This window comes from Elephas maximus, chromosome 2 (genome assembly GCF_024166365.1).
Source record: "Elephas maximus indicus isolate mEleMax1 chromosome 2, mEleMax1 primary haplotype, whole genome shotgun sequence".
In the NCBI taxonomy this organism is placed as follows: Eukaryota; Metazoa; Chordata; class Mammalia; order Proboscidea; family Elephantidae; genus Elephas; species Elephas maximus.
Window position 1 is genome coordinate 69,708,778 of NC_064820.1, and position 16,363 is coordinate 69,725,140.

The 16,363-nt window shown below is 36.9% G+C and overlaps 1 protein-coding gene across 5 annotated transcripts in view; it reads left to right on the top strand.

Moving 5' to 3' along the window:
- The window catches only part of CWC27 (CWC27 spliceosome associated cyclophilin), a 255,184-nt gene that overhangs the window by 141,212 nt on the left and 97,609 nt on the right, over positions 1–16,363 (top strand). For 4 of the 5 annotated variants that reach the window (XR_007514683.1, XM_049864413.1, XM_049864420.1 and 1 more), the window contains one exon: positions 985–1,088. Coding sequence is in view for 4 of the 5 variants with exons in the window: in XM_049864413.1 (XP_049720370.1) it covers positions 985–1,088 (104 nt within the window). In the remaining variant the exon portion in view is untranslated. Of the gene's footprint in view, positions 1–984; positions 1,089–3,518; positions 3,608–16,363 lie in introns of those variants that run through there. The other variant, XM_049864442.1, reaches the window with a different exon arrangement.

A 16,363-nucleotide genomic window follows, 5' to 3' on the forward strand; every position in this document is an offset into this window, starting at 1 on the left:
GATGAGAGGGCAAAGGGGGTCAGAAGCTGGCCAAATAGACACGAAAGCAGAGAGTATAGAGAAGGAGTGTGCTGTCTCATTAGGGGGACAGCAGCTAGGAGTATATAGCAAGGTGTATATAAATTTTTGTATGAGAGACCGACTTGATTTGTAAACTTTCACTTAAAGCAAAATAAAAAATTTAAAAAAAATGATTAGAGAGTGAAATAGGGTTAAAATGGGGCTGGTATACCATGAAGTATCATTAAAGAGGTGGCTGTCATGATGAATAAGAGTTTATGACATGAGTTAATTTTTTTTCCCAAGACATGAATTTGAACTTTCTGCCTTAAAACTCACTTGTGGGAACAAGTCACTTAATAAGTTGACTTATAGTGAAGTCAACATTTACATATCTGTTTGCATTTAATACATGATTTTATTAATGTATCATGTTTCACAGAGGATGAAATTATATGCAAACAGGAGTATTAAATGTGTTTAAAGATAAGTTTTGACGCTGTCTAGCATGTAACAATGCTTAATAAAAGGTAGTTACTAGTTCCAGTTAAAGAATTCGAGAAGTTTTGAAGCGATACATTCTTGTGTATGTGTAGGTTTAGTGAGTAATATTTATGTTAGAAATTTTGTTTTGATTCAGGATTTCTATGAAATAATAAACCGAAACTAGAATTTCAAATTTGCAAGTGAATTAGAGGAAGGAAATGGGTCATTTAGCACATATTTTATGTTTGAAATATTTGAGAGAAAGTATATTTTATAGTAATATGTACTGTATTGCAAATAAGAAAAATTACAACTCTTAAATATCCTTTAAGTCTGTTTCCATACCACAAATACACATAAACAGAAATAAATGACCTACCTTACTTACCTTATTTGCTTTAGACATTTAGTGTACCTGAAAACTAACAAACCTGTTTCTGTTAAACAACTTTCTTTCTCAGTATATTACATACTTATACAACTGTTTTTGCTTTATAGTGAAGAGCTCCGGAAAGAAGCAAGGCAATTAAAGAGGGAACTCTTAGCAGCAAAACAAAAAAAAGTAGAAAATGCAGCAAAACAAGGAGAAAAAAGAAGTGAAGGTAAGGGCACTTATAAGGTTTATATTTTCACTTGGCATCTCTGATTCTGTTCCTCCTCCTTCCTAAGTTTTGTTGTTGTTGTTGTTCTTCTATTTAATACTTTCCTGGGACATTTAACCAATAAAATAAATTTCCACTCAGACACTATCTAATTCAAATAACTGCCACTAATCAATCTCATTACATCATAGTGAAAGGGTTTACAACATGTGGGAAATCACATCAGATGACAAAATGGTAGACAGTCATGCAATACTGGGAATCATGATCCAGCCAAGCTGACAGATATTTTTGGGAGATAACAATTCAGTCCATGACACCATGGTGTAATTATCAAAATCAAAAAATTAATGTTGGTACAATACTGTTAATTAAACTACAGACCTTATTAAAGTTTCATCAGTTTTCTACTAATATCCCTTTTCTCCTTTATGATCCTGTCCAGAATTCCATATTACATTTAGTTGTCATATCTCATCACACTCCTCTGATCTGTGATAGTTCCTCTGTCTTTCCTTGTCTTTCAGCAGTTCAAGTCCACCAGCCACTGCTTGGAAACCCTATGAGGCAGTTCTACTCTGTCTCATAGGGTTTCCATGAGTCAGAATGAACTTGAAGGTGACGGGTTGGTAGATTTTGCCTATTTATTTATTTATTTATTTTTTCTGAGTTAGTGGTGACTTTCTCTTCCTTCATTCCTCTACTCTTCTTACTTGGAATTCTTCTATAAGAAAGAACTCTCTTCTCCTTATTAATTTACTTGTTTGTTTATATCAGTATGGGCTTATCAATATTTATCTTGTTCTGTGTGTGATAATCCCAAACTACTATTATTTATTTTGTTCAAATAATTCCAGCTTTGGCCATTGGGAGCTCTTTCAGGTTGGATTCTGTGCCCTTTTGACTTGCTCTCAGTCTGCTTTGAGCATCTCGTATTACTTCCTGGTACCAGATGCTCATCTTGTACTTTCTGTTCTTCAGCCCTGGAATCAACCACTTCTCCAAGGAGCTCTGATTCTTCTTACTGGAGAATTATATTTAGAAACCAAAATCTGAGCACTGGGTGGGCCATTTTATTTGAATTCTAATATATTTAAAGTGCAATTGGGGACAATATATATTTTCGCTATCTTACTAGAATGCCTAACAAGATTCTTTTTTAAACCCATCTATAAAAAATCTTATCTATACACATTATCAATTGCCACTTTTTTGGAATTGTATTTCCTTTTAAATTAACAAGAACTATTATGAAAAAATTTCTGTATGTTAGTAAACACCACATTATATCTGAAATTCACACATTCCTAATGACTAAAGCATGTAATTTTTATGTTCAGTAGTACTTCTTTCCCCATGATTAAAAATGATGCCATAAGAGATTTCACTGCATAGCATTGTAGAAACAAAGTAGAATTTTAGGCATCCTTGAATGCATGCCAGAACTTAGCCTATTTTCCCAGCCGACAGATTTTCTGAGATTAGAACAATGCAAACTCTGGGAACAGATCCAAAGGTTCTCATATGCACTTCCATAGCAAGATCCTCACATGAAAAGAAGTTGGAAAATGTTATTCGACCTTGGCTCTGTAACTTCATGCATCAGTTGAACTGAATACCTTCCTGATTGTACACAGATTTCCTGATTAGGCTACATGGCCACATATCTGCCTTTTATAACACATTTTATTTTAGTCCAAGATTAAATTACCTAGGTACTCTGAAAACTCTGGATGATTTAGTCTTTTGAACTTTATATGCTACATCTAGTAATCTAATTTGCAAATAGACTTAGGAGCAGATAATCAATAATATAGACTTAAATATTTTAGTAAAGTAAAATGTTGTGTAATATGCACCTGTCCTCCATATGTGTTTCTATTTGGGTGGATGTCCCACACTTGCTAATACAGAGAGACTAAAAAATACGTTGTTGTTAGGTGCCGTGTGTTGGTTCTTACTCATAGCAACCCTATGTACAACAGAATGAAACACTACCAGGTCTGCGCCATCCTCACAACCGTTGCTATGTTTGAGCCCATTGTTGCAGCCACTGTATCAGTTCATCTCATTAAGGGTCTTTCTCTTTTTCACTGACCCTCTACTTTAACAAGCATGATGTCTTTCTCCAGGGACCGATCCCTCCTGATAACATATCCAAAGTACGTGAGACAGTCTCGCCATCCTCACTTCTAAGGAGAATTTTCTGGCTGTACTTTTTCCAAGACAGATTTGTTTGTTCTTCTGGCAGTCCGTAGTATATTCAGTATTCTTTACCAACACCAAAATTTAAATGCGTTAATTCTTCTTTTGTCTTCCTATTCATTGTCCGGCTTTTGCAAGCATATGAGGTGATTGAAAATACCATGTCTTGGGTCAGGTGCACCTTAGTCCTCAAGGTGACATCTTTGTTTTTAATGCTTTAAACAGGTCTTTTGCAGCAGATTTGCCCAATGCAGTACATCGTTTCCTTTCTTGGCTGCTGCTTTCATGGGCATTGATTGTGGATCCAAGTCAAAAAAAAAAAAGTAAGAATCCTTGACAACTTCAATGTTTTCTCCATTTATCATAATGTTGTTTATAGGTCCAGTTGTGAGAATTTTTGTTTTCTTTATGTGAAGTGTAGTCCATAGTGAAGGCTGTAGTCTTTGATCTTCATCAGTAAGTCCTTCAAGTCCTCTTTACTTTCAGTAAGCAAGGTTGTATCATCTGCATATCACAAATTTTAATAAGTCTCCTCTAATCCTGATGCTGCATTCTTCTTCATGTAGTCCAGCTTCTAGGAAAAATACATTAATTTTGGAATTTAAATAGTAATTGTGATAGTAATACTGGTGTTTTTTATATGTAACACTAATTATTTGGAATGTCTTCCCAAAATATAAAAAAAAAACAAGTTTTTTTTTTTTTTTTAAACTTAAGTAGGGAAGTATTAATATTCTAATTACAGTTGTTACTTACCTTTGAGTCTGTTCCAACTCATGGCGACCCCATGGTGTGTACAGTAGAACTACTCCATAGGGTTTTTTGTTTTTTTTATACTTTAGATGAAGGTATACAGAGCCATTTAATTTCTCATTAAACAATTAATACACATATTGTTTTGTGACATTGCTTACCAACCCTACGACATGTCAACACTCTCCCCTTCTCTACCTTGAGTTCCCCCTTGCCAGCCTTACTGCCCCCTCCTGCCTTCTTGTCCTTGCCTCTAGGTTGGTGTACCATATAGCCTCATTTAATTTTATGGGTCTGTCTAATCCTTGGCTGAAGGGTGAACCTCAGAAGTGATTTCAGTACTGTGTTACAAGGATGTCTGGGGGCATACTCTTGGGGTTTCTCCAGTCTTTGTCAGACCAGTAAGTCTGGTCTTTTTTGTGAGTTAGAATTTTGTTCTACATTTTTCTCCAGCTGTGTCCAGGGCCCTCTATTGTGATTCTTGTCAGAACAGTCAGTGGTGGTAGCCAGGCACCATCTAGTTGTGCTGGGCTCAGTCTGGTGGAGGCTGTGGTAGTTGTGGTCTCTTAGTCCTTTGGACTGTTCTTTCCCTTGTGTCTTTGGCTTTCTTCATTCTCACTTGCTCCAGATAGGGCGGGACCAGTGGAGTATCCTAGATGGCCTCTTGCAAGCTTTTAAGGTCGCAGACACTACTCGCCAAAGTAGGATGTAGAGCACTTTCTGTCTTATTTATTTACTGTGCTTTAGGTGAAAGTTTACAGCTCAAGTTAATTTCTCATACAAAAATTTGTAAACATATTTTTATGTGACCCTAGTTGCGATCTCTATGACAGCACGTTCCCCCTTTCCACCCCGATTTCCCATGTCCATTCAACCAGCTCCTGTCCCTTTTCATCCCACTTCTGGACAGGAGCTGCCCGTTTGGCTCATGTAACTACTTGAACTAAGAAGCACACTCTTCACAAGTATTATTTTATGTTTTATAGTGTAGTCTGTGTCTGAAGAGTTGGCTTCAGGAATGGTTTTAGTTCTGGGATTAACAGAGAGTCCGGGGGCCATGTCTTGCTTTTTCTGTTATTGATTTCTACTTTTTTGGCTTTATGGTCAGAAGACAGCCTTTGTAATATTTCAATGTCTTGGATTCTGTTAAGGCTTGCTTTATGACCTAATATGTGGTCTATTCTGGAGAATGTTCCATGAACGCTGGAAAACAAAGTATACTTGGCTGCTGTTGGGTGGAGTGTTCTGTATATGTCTATGAAATCAAGTTGGTTGATCGTGGCACCTAGATCTTCCCTGTCTTTATTGAACTTCTCTCTAGATGTTCTCTCCTTCACCGAAAGTGGTGTGTTGAAGTCTCCTACTATTATTGTGGAGCTATTTCTCTTTTCTATTTTGTTGGAGTTTGTTTTATGTATTTTGGAGCCCTGTCATTGGGTGCGTAAATATGTATTATGGTTATGTCCTCCTGATGTGTTGACCCTGTAATCATTATATACTGTCCTTCCTTAACCTTTGTGGTGAATTTTGCTTTAAAGTCTATTTTGTCAGAGGTTAGTATTGCCACTCCTGCTCTTTTTTGATTGCTGTTTTCTTGATATATTTTTTTCCATCCTTCAAGTTTTAATTTGTGTCTTTGAGCCTAAGGTGTGCCTCTTGTAGGCAGCATATAGATGGATCGTGTTTTTTTTTATCTGTTCTACCACTCCCTGTCTCTTTATTGGTGCATTTAGTCCGTTCACATTCAGCGTAATTACTGATAGGTATGAGTTTTTTTTTTTTTTTTTTTTTGAGTTTAGTGTTCTCATTTTGATGTTTTGTGTGTGTGTGTGTGCGTGTTGTTGACAGTTTCTTTGTTACACTTAATTTTCTATGCTAAGTCGGTTTTTTAATGCATTTTCTTTTCATCGTTGATTTTGTAATTGCCGAGTCTTTTTCTTGATTTTTATTTTGTATGTGTAGGATTGTTAGTTTCCTTCCATATGAAAGTTCTGTGACTACATTTTTTAGTCCCTCTTTTAGCTTTGATTCGTTTTTGTGAATTCCCTATCTGTATTGATATCTGGTTGATTTTCCTGTGTCTCAGTCTTGGATTGTTGTCTGATGTTGTTTGTTCTCTAACCACAGGACTCCCTTTAATATTTCTTGTAATTTTGGTCTGGTTTTTACAAATTCCCTTAATTTCTGTTTATCTGGAAATGACGTAATTTCACCATCATATTTGAGAGAAAATTTGCTGGATATATAATTTTTGGCTGTAATTTTTTTTCATTCAAAGCTTTGTATATGTCATCCCATTGCCTTCCTGGCTGCAAGGTTTCTGCTGAGTAATTTGAGCTTAGTCTTATTGGTTCTCTTTTGTAGGTGACTTTTAGTTTATCTCTAGCCACTCTCAGAATTCTTTCTTTGTCTTTTGTTTTGGCAAATTTGAATGTGATATGTCTTTGTGACTTTCTTTTGGGGTCTGTCTTGTTTGGGGTTCGTTTAGCGTCTCGGATAGATATCGTCTCATCTTTCACAATGTTAGGGAGGCTTTCTGCCAGCAAATCTTCAACAGTTGTCTCTGTGTTTCCTGTTGTGTCCCTCTTCCTCCCCCCATTCTGTTGCTCCAATCACTTGTAGGTTTTTTCCTCTTGATAGTATCCCACATAATTCTTAGGCTTTCTTCATTTTTTTTTTTTTTCTGATTTTTCCTCAAACAAATTGGTGTCAAAGGATTTATCTTCAATCTCACGTAATTCTGACTTCCATTGTCTCTCTTCAGCTTCTATGACCTTCTATTTTGTTGTTTAATTCTGAAATTTTGTTACTCTTTTGGATTTCTAGTTGCTGTTTTCATGTGGCTTCTGGTAGCCTCTTTATTCTGTTGTTTTGTTCTTGTATTGCTTTCCTGAATTCTTCTGTTGCTTTGTCTGTGTATTCATTGGTTTGGTCTGAGTTTTGCCTGATCTCCTTCCTGATGTCTTGGAAAGCCCTATATATTTGTCTTTTAAATTCTTTATAAGATAGGTCCATTGCCTTATCTTCCTCCAGCAGGTTTTCTGGTTCTTTACTTTGATTGCTTGCTGGGGCCATCTTGTTCTGCTTCTTTATGTGATTTGACGTTTACTATTGCCTCCAAGGCATCAATAAAATCATACCCATTGCCATTGGGTCAATTCCAACTCATAGTGACCCTACAGGACAAAGTACAACTGCCCTATAGGGTATCCAAGGAGTGGTTGGTGGATTTGAACTGCCGACCTTTTAGTTAGCAGCCATAACTCTTAACAACTGTGCCTATAATATTTATTTATTTAACTACATCCTGTATTTTGTTTTGGTTTTGTTTTGATATGTCAGAGTAGGCTGGGCATGTGTGCTACTCTGGCTAATGGCATCACTGAAGCTCTCACCTCCTGTTTGCAGGTGGTCGAGTAGCTACTAGGTATGTGAGCCTGGAAATCTGTTCATGCTTCTTGTGAGGGGTGCAGTTGTTTGGGGTACAGGCATCTGGGTCTTTGGTCACCAAGTGTGTGGTGTAGAGACTCACCTATAGTCCTTGGTGGGCAGGGCTACATGGGGGTGTTTGGAGCAGGCACAGGTCTCTGCTTGCAATGTTTAGAGCAAAGCAGGGGGCTGACATTTGCCACCAGGTGACCGGATGAAGGACGTGCTTTATCGTTAAAGCACATAGTGGAGGTGGTACAGCCAGTCCTTGGGTGTCTGGTGCCATTTGCTGGAGGGGCTGGGATGCACCACTAATTCTCAGGTCCCTGTCATGGGCAGCTAAATGAAGTGGATAGTACTGCCAACCCTCATGCCCTTTCTGTGGGTTGGTTGAGGCCTCTTCTTAGAGGGCAGGGTGGTGTTCAATGTCGCAAATGTGCATGTGGATGTCCTGCCCATTTTGTGCTAACGAGGGTGTGTGGTGTTGGATCGACCCACAAGGCACTGGGGCAGAGGTGAAGGGTGCTGCAAGTACACAGACCCTGGCTTAGGCTGGCTTCTTCCAAGAAGCAAAACCAGTAAAGCATATAAATAGGTATAGAGAGAGATAGATTTATATCAAGAAAATGGCTTACACGGCCGCAGAGGCTACAGTGTCCCAAGTCTGGTGGGTCAGGAAAGAACCTTCCTGACTCACATAGCCTCAAGGGCTGGCAAACCCAAGATCGGCAAGCTGGACAGCAAGGCTGTTGCTCACAGGCTGTGAAGATCAATGAATCCCAAGATCAGCAGGCAAGACTGCAGGTAAGCTGCTAGTTCAAGTCCCAAGAACCGGAGGTCAGATGAACAGGAGCCAGCTGAGGGATCCAGAACAAGCAAAAGCCCCAGCAAGAAGAGAAAGAAGAGCTGGGCTGTAGATTGTGGAGAGATGAAGTCTGAAGGGGGCTGTGAGCCACCATAGGCCCTGCCCCCGCACCCCCCCCCGTACTGACTTACAGCAGATCTCATCATAGGAGTGATCAGGTATGAAATCTCAAGAGGAAAGTGATCACAACGTTCTACCACTACCAAAACACTGAGAATCATGGCCCAGCCATGTTGACACACAATCTTAACCATCAAACTCCACCCCTTGTCAACTTTGTACCTGTACACATCTCTTTAAACCATACATAATCTCTAAATAAAGTCAATTATAAAGTCATACTTGGGCCTAACTTGATACAGTGAACACACATACAACCAAAAATGTAACCGCCCTGTGTACATCTTACATTTTATAAGTAAAGAAAATGAATATTTGATGTACACATAAAAAGCAGAAATACTTGTAACAATTAAAAAAAAAAATTTTTTTTTTTTTTGTTAACAATTACAGTCCTTATTTCTATTACTGGTCACGTGGCCATAACTGGTATTTATAACTAACATCTTCCACCACCCATTCTATATTCCCTTTACCCTCAGCAAGCACCTCAGCTGGTCATGGTTCTTTGCCTGGTGAGGTGACCCAAAACATTCATTCATGAAGGATCTGGGCCATTAGTACTCATGTCATATGCCCCAAGTGGCAGAGCAGCTTGCACAGCAGCCTGAACCTGTTGCAGAGCTGTCTCTTGTTCTGGGCCCCATGCAACACTAGCAGCTTTTTGAGTCACTTGATAAATAGACCAGAGTAGCACACCCAGATGAGGAATATGCTGCCTCCAAAATCCAAAGAGGCCCACTAGGTGTTGTCCCTCATTTTTAGTTGAGGGAGCAGCCAGAAGCAATAACTTATCCTTCACTTTAGAAGGAATATCTCAACATGCCCCACACCACTGGACCCCTAGAAATTTCACTGAGGTGGAAGGTGCCTGAACTTCTGTGGGATTTAATTTCTCACCCTCTAGCATGCAAATGTTTTACCAATACATCCAGAGTCATTGATACTTCTTCCTTACTAGGTCCAATCAGCATAATGTCATCAATGTAATGGACCAGTGTGACATCTTATGATCCTTACAATCCTATAAATCGTAGTTCTCCATTTCCATGTTTTTGAATTGTCTTTCCTTCCACCTGCCGCTCTGTCTAATTCTTCAGCTTTGTTTTTAATAATTAGGGTTCTAGAATGTCATATATATTTGATTCACTTGTTTTTTGGGGTCTTTGTTGTAAGTGGGATGACACCAGCATCTAAGTATTCCGCCATCTTGGCCCCACCTCTAAGGCAAGTTACTTTAAAATCTGGACTCATCTGTGTCTCAATATACAAATTTAAAGATAAATAGGGTTTGCTATTCCTTATTTCAGAAGCATATTATCAGTTGATAGTTATAATTATACTTCTTGGTAAGAAAAACATTGTATGAATATGTCGTTGTTGTTAGCTACTTCAAGTTGGCCCCCTACTCATGGTGACCTCATGCACAACAGAATGAAACCATGCCCATGATCAGTTGCACATCAGACCATTGTTATCCATAGGGTTTCTGCTGGCCGATTTTCAGAAGTAAGTCACTGGACGTTTCTTCCTAGTCTGCCCTAGTCTACAAGCTCCTCTGAAACCTGTTCAGCATTCATAGCAACACATAAACCTCCACTGATAGATGGTGTCAGCTGCTCGTGAGGTGCATTGGCCTGCGTCTCCTCCATGGAAGGTGAGAATTCTACCACTGAACCACCATTGCTCTCATATATGAATATAACTTCATATAATTTTTGCCATTTATCTGTCATGTATTCATTTTTTGAAGATGAAAGAAATAGAACATCAAGGAATAAAATCATTACAGTCACACAACTAAATTTTTTTAATAGCATGCAATTTGACTATTTAAAATTCAGTACAGTTCAATTTCTTAGTTGAATACAGAATCTACAGTAGTGTCTAACACCCCAATTTAGGTAAACAAAGAGTGTGGTATTTTCTTTGGATACCAATGACGTCAAAAGAGATGTACTGGAGGACAATCCTGTTTACAGCCTTGGAGTTTCTTCAGTCTCACTATAAATCATTCAAACCTGTGCATAGGATTGTTGTGGGTGTAATAAATTCTGAATAAGATTGATAGTTAATTGGGGGTAGAGTTGGTTTCCAGTGTTGGCTCTGTCAAGTTCTTTAATAAACTATATAATCCTTTTTGTTAAATTATGTCTCTGAGTCCTTTCCAGATTTCTTTAAGTCTCTTCATATCAAAACCAATACCAAATTGAACATGGTCATATAGAGATACAGGTTTGGACATACTCTCTAATCAGCTTTAGGGAGATGAGGTGTCAGATCCTTTTTTCAAAGTTCTAAGCAGACAATACCTGCTGTATGACTGGTGCCAGAAATTAGAGGAGGAAAGGCAATCTGAGCTAATAAATCAAGGAAGAATTTTAAAGCCTCCTCATGAAACACATCCCTGAGGTGCTTAGTACCTCTCAAGTTACCCTGGGCCATTTCATGTTTCTTCAGTCTATCTTCTTAATACTGGATTAAGCCAGACCGGGGTCCTTCAGGCTTGATAGGCTGTGAAAGTATATAGTTTTTGACTACTTTTCATTTATCTAACACACGATGTTAAACTAGCTTAATCTTGGTTTTTATAAGAAACAGACACCCTTTTGGAAAGTTAGCTCTGTGTTGTGCCTGATACCATATCGAATTAATTCCTCTTATTAGAGCAAACTGTTCATTTTTTTCTACATCAATTAACTTTCTCTAGGTACCCTTGAGTCATCTTTTTTTTCCCCCCCCTTTGGAGGCTAAAAACATCAGACCTATATTTCCCTCAATTCTACTCTTAATAAATGTGCTAATTTTTTATGTTATTTACATGGAAAAGTAAAACTATATTTGCACTTGACTCATAGAAAGCCTCAGATCATCTATTTATTCTTATTTTGGGCATAATGCTAACAAATTGATTATCTAGTCTCAAAGCTCAAAACAGATTAAAGGCTAGAAAATTAAAAATAAGGGAAAGTATACTTTATAAAAACCCATTGCCGTCGTGTCGATTCTGACTCATAGCAACCCTATAGGACAGAGTAGAACTGCCCCATGCAGTTTCCAAGAAAGGCCTGGTAGATTCAAACTGCCGACCTTTTGGTTAGCAGCTGTAGCTCTTAACCCCTATGTCACCAGGGTTTCCAAGGATAATTTTAATGGTATGTGAATTATATCTCATAATTTTAAAATATAATGAAGAATAAACAAAAAAATAAAATCAGGGCAGGGACTGGCCTTTGGACCTTTCTAACACACAATTTAATAACCAAGGTTTTAAAAAAAAAAAAAATGAGGAAAAAGGCACAGCTAGAGACATTCATTCTGGCAGCCACTTGATACTAGGGAAGGAAATGCAAGAATGTAGTAGTCATAGTATGGATCCATTTGATGTGGATACTTCACTATACTCTGAGGGTATTTCACTATTGAAAGATAACATTACTGATGCTTGTTGTAATAACCCTGATTCATTAAGAAAAGGTTAAATGGTATTTATTATTGTCTAATGGGCAATGATTCTAACCTAAGTGGTAAAAAATTAATCGCTTTAATGAACTGAAGATCACATTCTCTTATCTGGAATATTCAATTGTGTGAAAAACTTCATTTTCTGGAAGTACTGGAAAAATAAATCATTGACTCTGAACTAGGACAATCAGTTTCTTGAGTGGGATTAGAGGCACATTATGTTTTTAACTGTACTTTTTTTTAGTGATATTCGTCATCTTAAAAAATAGTAAAGATTTTTAAAGGTATATAACAAATGTAAAGATGTGCATACCCTTACAGTGAGATTAAGAATTTGTTCTTTTAGCAAAGTGAAGTAGAGATAATCATCTTTAATTTGAAAGTCCATCAAGTACTTTGTTCTCTTTAGAACAGCCCATTTCATACTTTCTTAGTAGCCACCGTGATCAAATCTTCTTGAGTTTTACTTTGAGAACTATATGTTATGGGACATACTTAATTTTTGTGTACAGTGAAAAATAAACTCAAACTGATCCACATGCTTTTTTGTGTATTGATTCTGGGTCATCTTGTAGACCTCCTAGTGACTGCTTAGGACTCATTCCTTGGTACTCTCTTTTTCTTTCTTCTTCTTTTTCTTATAATTTGTTTTTGTTGTTGAGAATATACACAGCAGAACATACACCAATTCAACAATGTGTACATGTACAATTTAGTGACATTGATTACATTCTTTAAGTTCTGCAGCCATTCTCATTGTTCTTTTCCAAGTTGTTCCTCCTTCATTAACATAACTCACTATGCCTCAAGTTTCCTATCTCATCTTTCAAGTTGCTATTGTCACTTTGATCCCATATAGATAGATCATAAAACAGCACAATGCTCAAGGCAGACATTCTTTACTAGTTAAGCTAAACTCTTGTTTGGTTTTAAGAAGACTTAAGGGGATATTTTTGGTTAAGGTTTAAAAATTATCTGAGGGAAGTAGTTTCAGGGGTTCTTCCAGCCTCCATGGCTCCAGGAAGTCTGGATTCCATGAGACTTTGAAATTTTGTTCTGCATTTTCCTGTTTTTGATCAGGATTCTTCTGTAGAATCTTTGGTCCCAGTGTTCAGAAATGGTAGCCAGACATTTCTTCTGATCTCGTGGCAAAGGAGGCAGTTGTTCATGGAGGCAGTTAGCCACACATTCTGCTTATATACAACCAAACATCTCATGGAATTTAATTCCTTGGTTTGGAGGCTTAGGGTCATGGTTTCATGGAGCATCCCAGTTAATTGACATAATATAGTGTTCAGTGTTTCTGTTCTACCTCCTAGTTCGTTGTGAAGTGCTTAGGGTCTTAAAAACTTGCAAGTGGCAATCCAAGGTACAAAAATTGGTCTCTATTTGCCTGGAACAACAGAGGAAGAAGCAGAGTCAGAAATAGGAGGAGGAAATGGAATGTGTAGATAGTTGCCTCCATTGCTGCTTTTAAGAACCAATATATTAATATTAATGCTTTTCATCCCTTCACTGTCTTAATATAGTTTTCTAATAAGCATTAGCATTCTTTCTGTCTGATGATTGATGTAAGTCAATGTAGGGAGTTTGGCAAGAGTCTTTAACTATATTTTTAGAAACTGGTATTTATCCTCCTATTATTAATATCTGTGCCATTTCTGACGAGTTAAAAGCAGGTTTGTTAACTGATACAGGTAAAAGTATTAGTCTTCCACCATAACTTTCTCTTTTGTGGGGGGGGGGGGGGAAGCTTTATTATTTCTTCCAATTATAAAATAACATGTTTATTGCAAAGGAAATCAGAAATATAGAAAGGCATAAAGAGTAAAAATAAAGATCACTTTATAATCCTTCTGTCAAAGACAACCATGATTAACTTTGTGATGTATATTTTTCTGGATTTTTTAACCTTTATGCCAGAAACATACATCTGTATTTTTTTCTCCATATTGTTGTTGTGTTGTAATTTCATTTATTATAATTCTTCTTGGAAATCTTGTAATTACCAAGTGAAAATGACCAATAACACTTAAATGGGCATCTTGCCTAAGGCGTATTTCTTCCTCTTATTTGTGTCACATCAGTCAGAGTAAGATATAGAGGATGATAGATTAAGGACCATATAAATGTAATTGGGAGATGGAAAATTTCCACCATTTTCAGTTCTGGGGTTTAGAAGATATAGGGGCACTGACACCTAGGACTATGTTTCCATTGCTGATGGAAATTATCTATACCTCTCATTCATTAAAACAATAAATAATCTTAAACTGATGTTGCCTGCTAGCCTTCCACTTCTCCATTTCTTAAGTGGCTACAATAATTCTGCAAGGAAACATTAGAATTATATTAGGTATTTGGAGCCTAAATTGAAATAATTACAAATTTACCACTTTATAAAAGTGAAAGATATGAGGAAGATGTGTGTGTGGTGTTATTGTTTTGTTTTGTTATTTAAAATGTCTCAAAGGGGTAACTAATATTGTCATTAAAAGTTTGATTATAAACAATGTTCCCTTTAGGGAATGAAGTTGTTAACTATCCCAGACTGCATCAAGACCTTATTTTAAGTAAGATGTTTTTCTTTAATGTGACATTCTCTGTAGTCTTGCCAAAAATGACATCAAACATATGAGTGCTGACTTTCTTCAGCGTCTTGCAGCACTTAATCAAATTTGAAAAAGATATTTATTTCACAGCTTTATAGTGTAAATCTGTGAATACGTTGCATTAAAACTTTTTTGGGACAGTTTAACCTGTGTGGCATTAGGTTGTTTTTGTTTTGTTTTGTTTTTTAATGATTAACATAATATGCTAACATTTTAAATGCTTATATTTCCAAAATATTCACATAAATTCCTGGCAGATGGTACAGCTGCAGCTTTTGAGTGCTGATTTTTTCATGCAAAAATCAGATAATCCCTAAATTATATTAATAGCTACATTAAAAGAATTTGAAATGCAGAAGGGATAAAGGGAATAATGAAGTTCTCAGAACTAACAAGATGTCAAAAAATATTAAGAGTCAGTTGAAGTAACCAAAATGGTTTATATTGATTTATTTTTCAGGAAAAATGACCATACCAGAATGCAAGCTTGTTTAAAATATTATGCTGCTATATATTTTAAATCTGAAGGTAGGCTAGCCTTCAGGAATGTTTTGAGCATCAAAAACCCAGACCTTGAGTGTACTTCATTTACATCGCATTCTTCTGTGTAACTATCACAAAGTTTTGGTCCTGAAAGGATCATCCAGCCCCATCCCTCCATTAGATAGGTGGGAAACCAGGAGCTAGCCCTTTAGGGGCTTGCCCAGTGTCACACAGATAAGTGGTAAGACTAGAATTCACATCTCCTAGCTCTCTTTCCACTACTGTGTTCTTCAAATTTGGTCCAACCTTAAGTAGGTCCAGTCTGCAAAGCTTAAATGGTATTTATTAAAATGCACTATGTGTTTGGCTAGAATAATTGTTTCTAAAATACCCTCAACAAACCTAGAGTCCTTTAGAGAGCATAATATTGTCATAAACAGGTTGTACCTTTTCAAAGATTCAAGTGTGTAATTTTGGAGTGAATGACAAAATTTCAATGTTATGGAAAGCATCAATTTCTGGCAACATGGTCAGTTAGGATTTCAAACTAATCCCACTGAAAACAACTGGAAGTATTGAATATAATATAAAAACATTTTCTGATATGCTTATATGAGTTTATAAGAAAGCAAGGAATTCTTAAACCAGGGACTAAGTAAAGTTGTGAACTAAGTAAGACAAGGTTAAGTGGAACTCTAAGTCTGGCCTTAACCCTAAGAACATTTGCTAAATTGGTGAAGTTTAATATTGTTTTTGAGACGTCACCAAGTTTGTGAGAGAGAATGCAAAACACAAGGTCTTCTCAAGGTAAAGGGGTCTAATAAAAGACTATCCCATATAGTTTGGGGTCTAAAGGCCCTCATCCGTAGTGCCAGGAGAATTAGAAATAAGCTGGGTCACCTCACCCCCATCAGAACACTACAAGAAAAACTGCCTGTATTGAATCATGGAGCAGAGTATGCAGCCTTTCCACCAGTTTGGAGCCCAAATTCAGACTACTTGGGTGGCCTAAAAGTGCTCCAGCCAAGAGTTTAGTTTGAAATAATCCTGGATCCTTTTAGAGCTTGCAGAAGTCTGATACAAGCAAACATAAATCCTTTCTGAGAAACCTACTTTCATTTACCAGTCTTCAAAGAAAGGTTAAAAAATAAATTCAGAATTAAAAAAAATAATAATCCAGGTATCCTGACCAAAAGCCAGTAGAAGCAACAGACAGCAGAATCAGACTCACAAGAACTTCCAATTTTATTCAGACCCTAAATATAAAATAAGTATATGTAATATATTCCAATGTACAATTGGCTTGAAAATATAAAGAACAAGCAGATTTCAAAACAACAAAA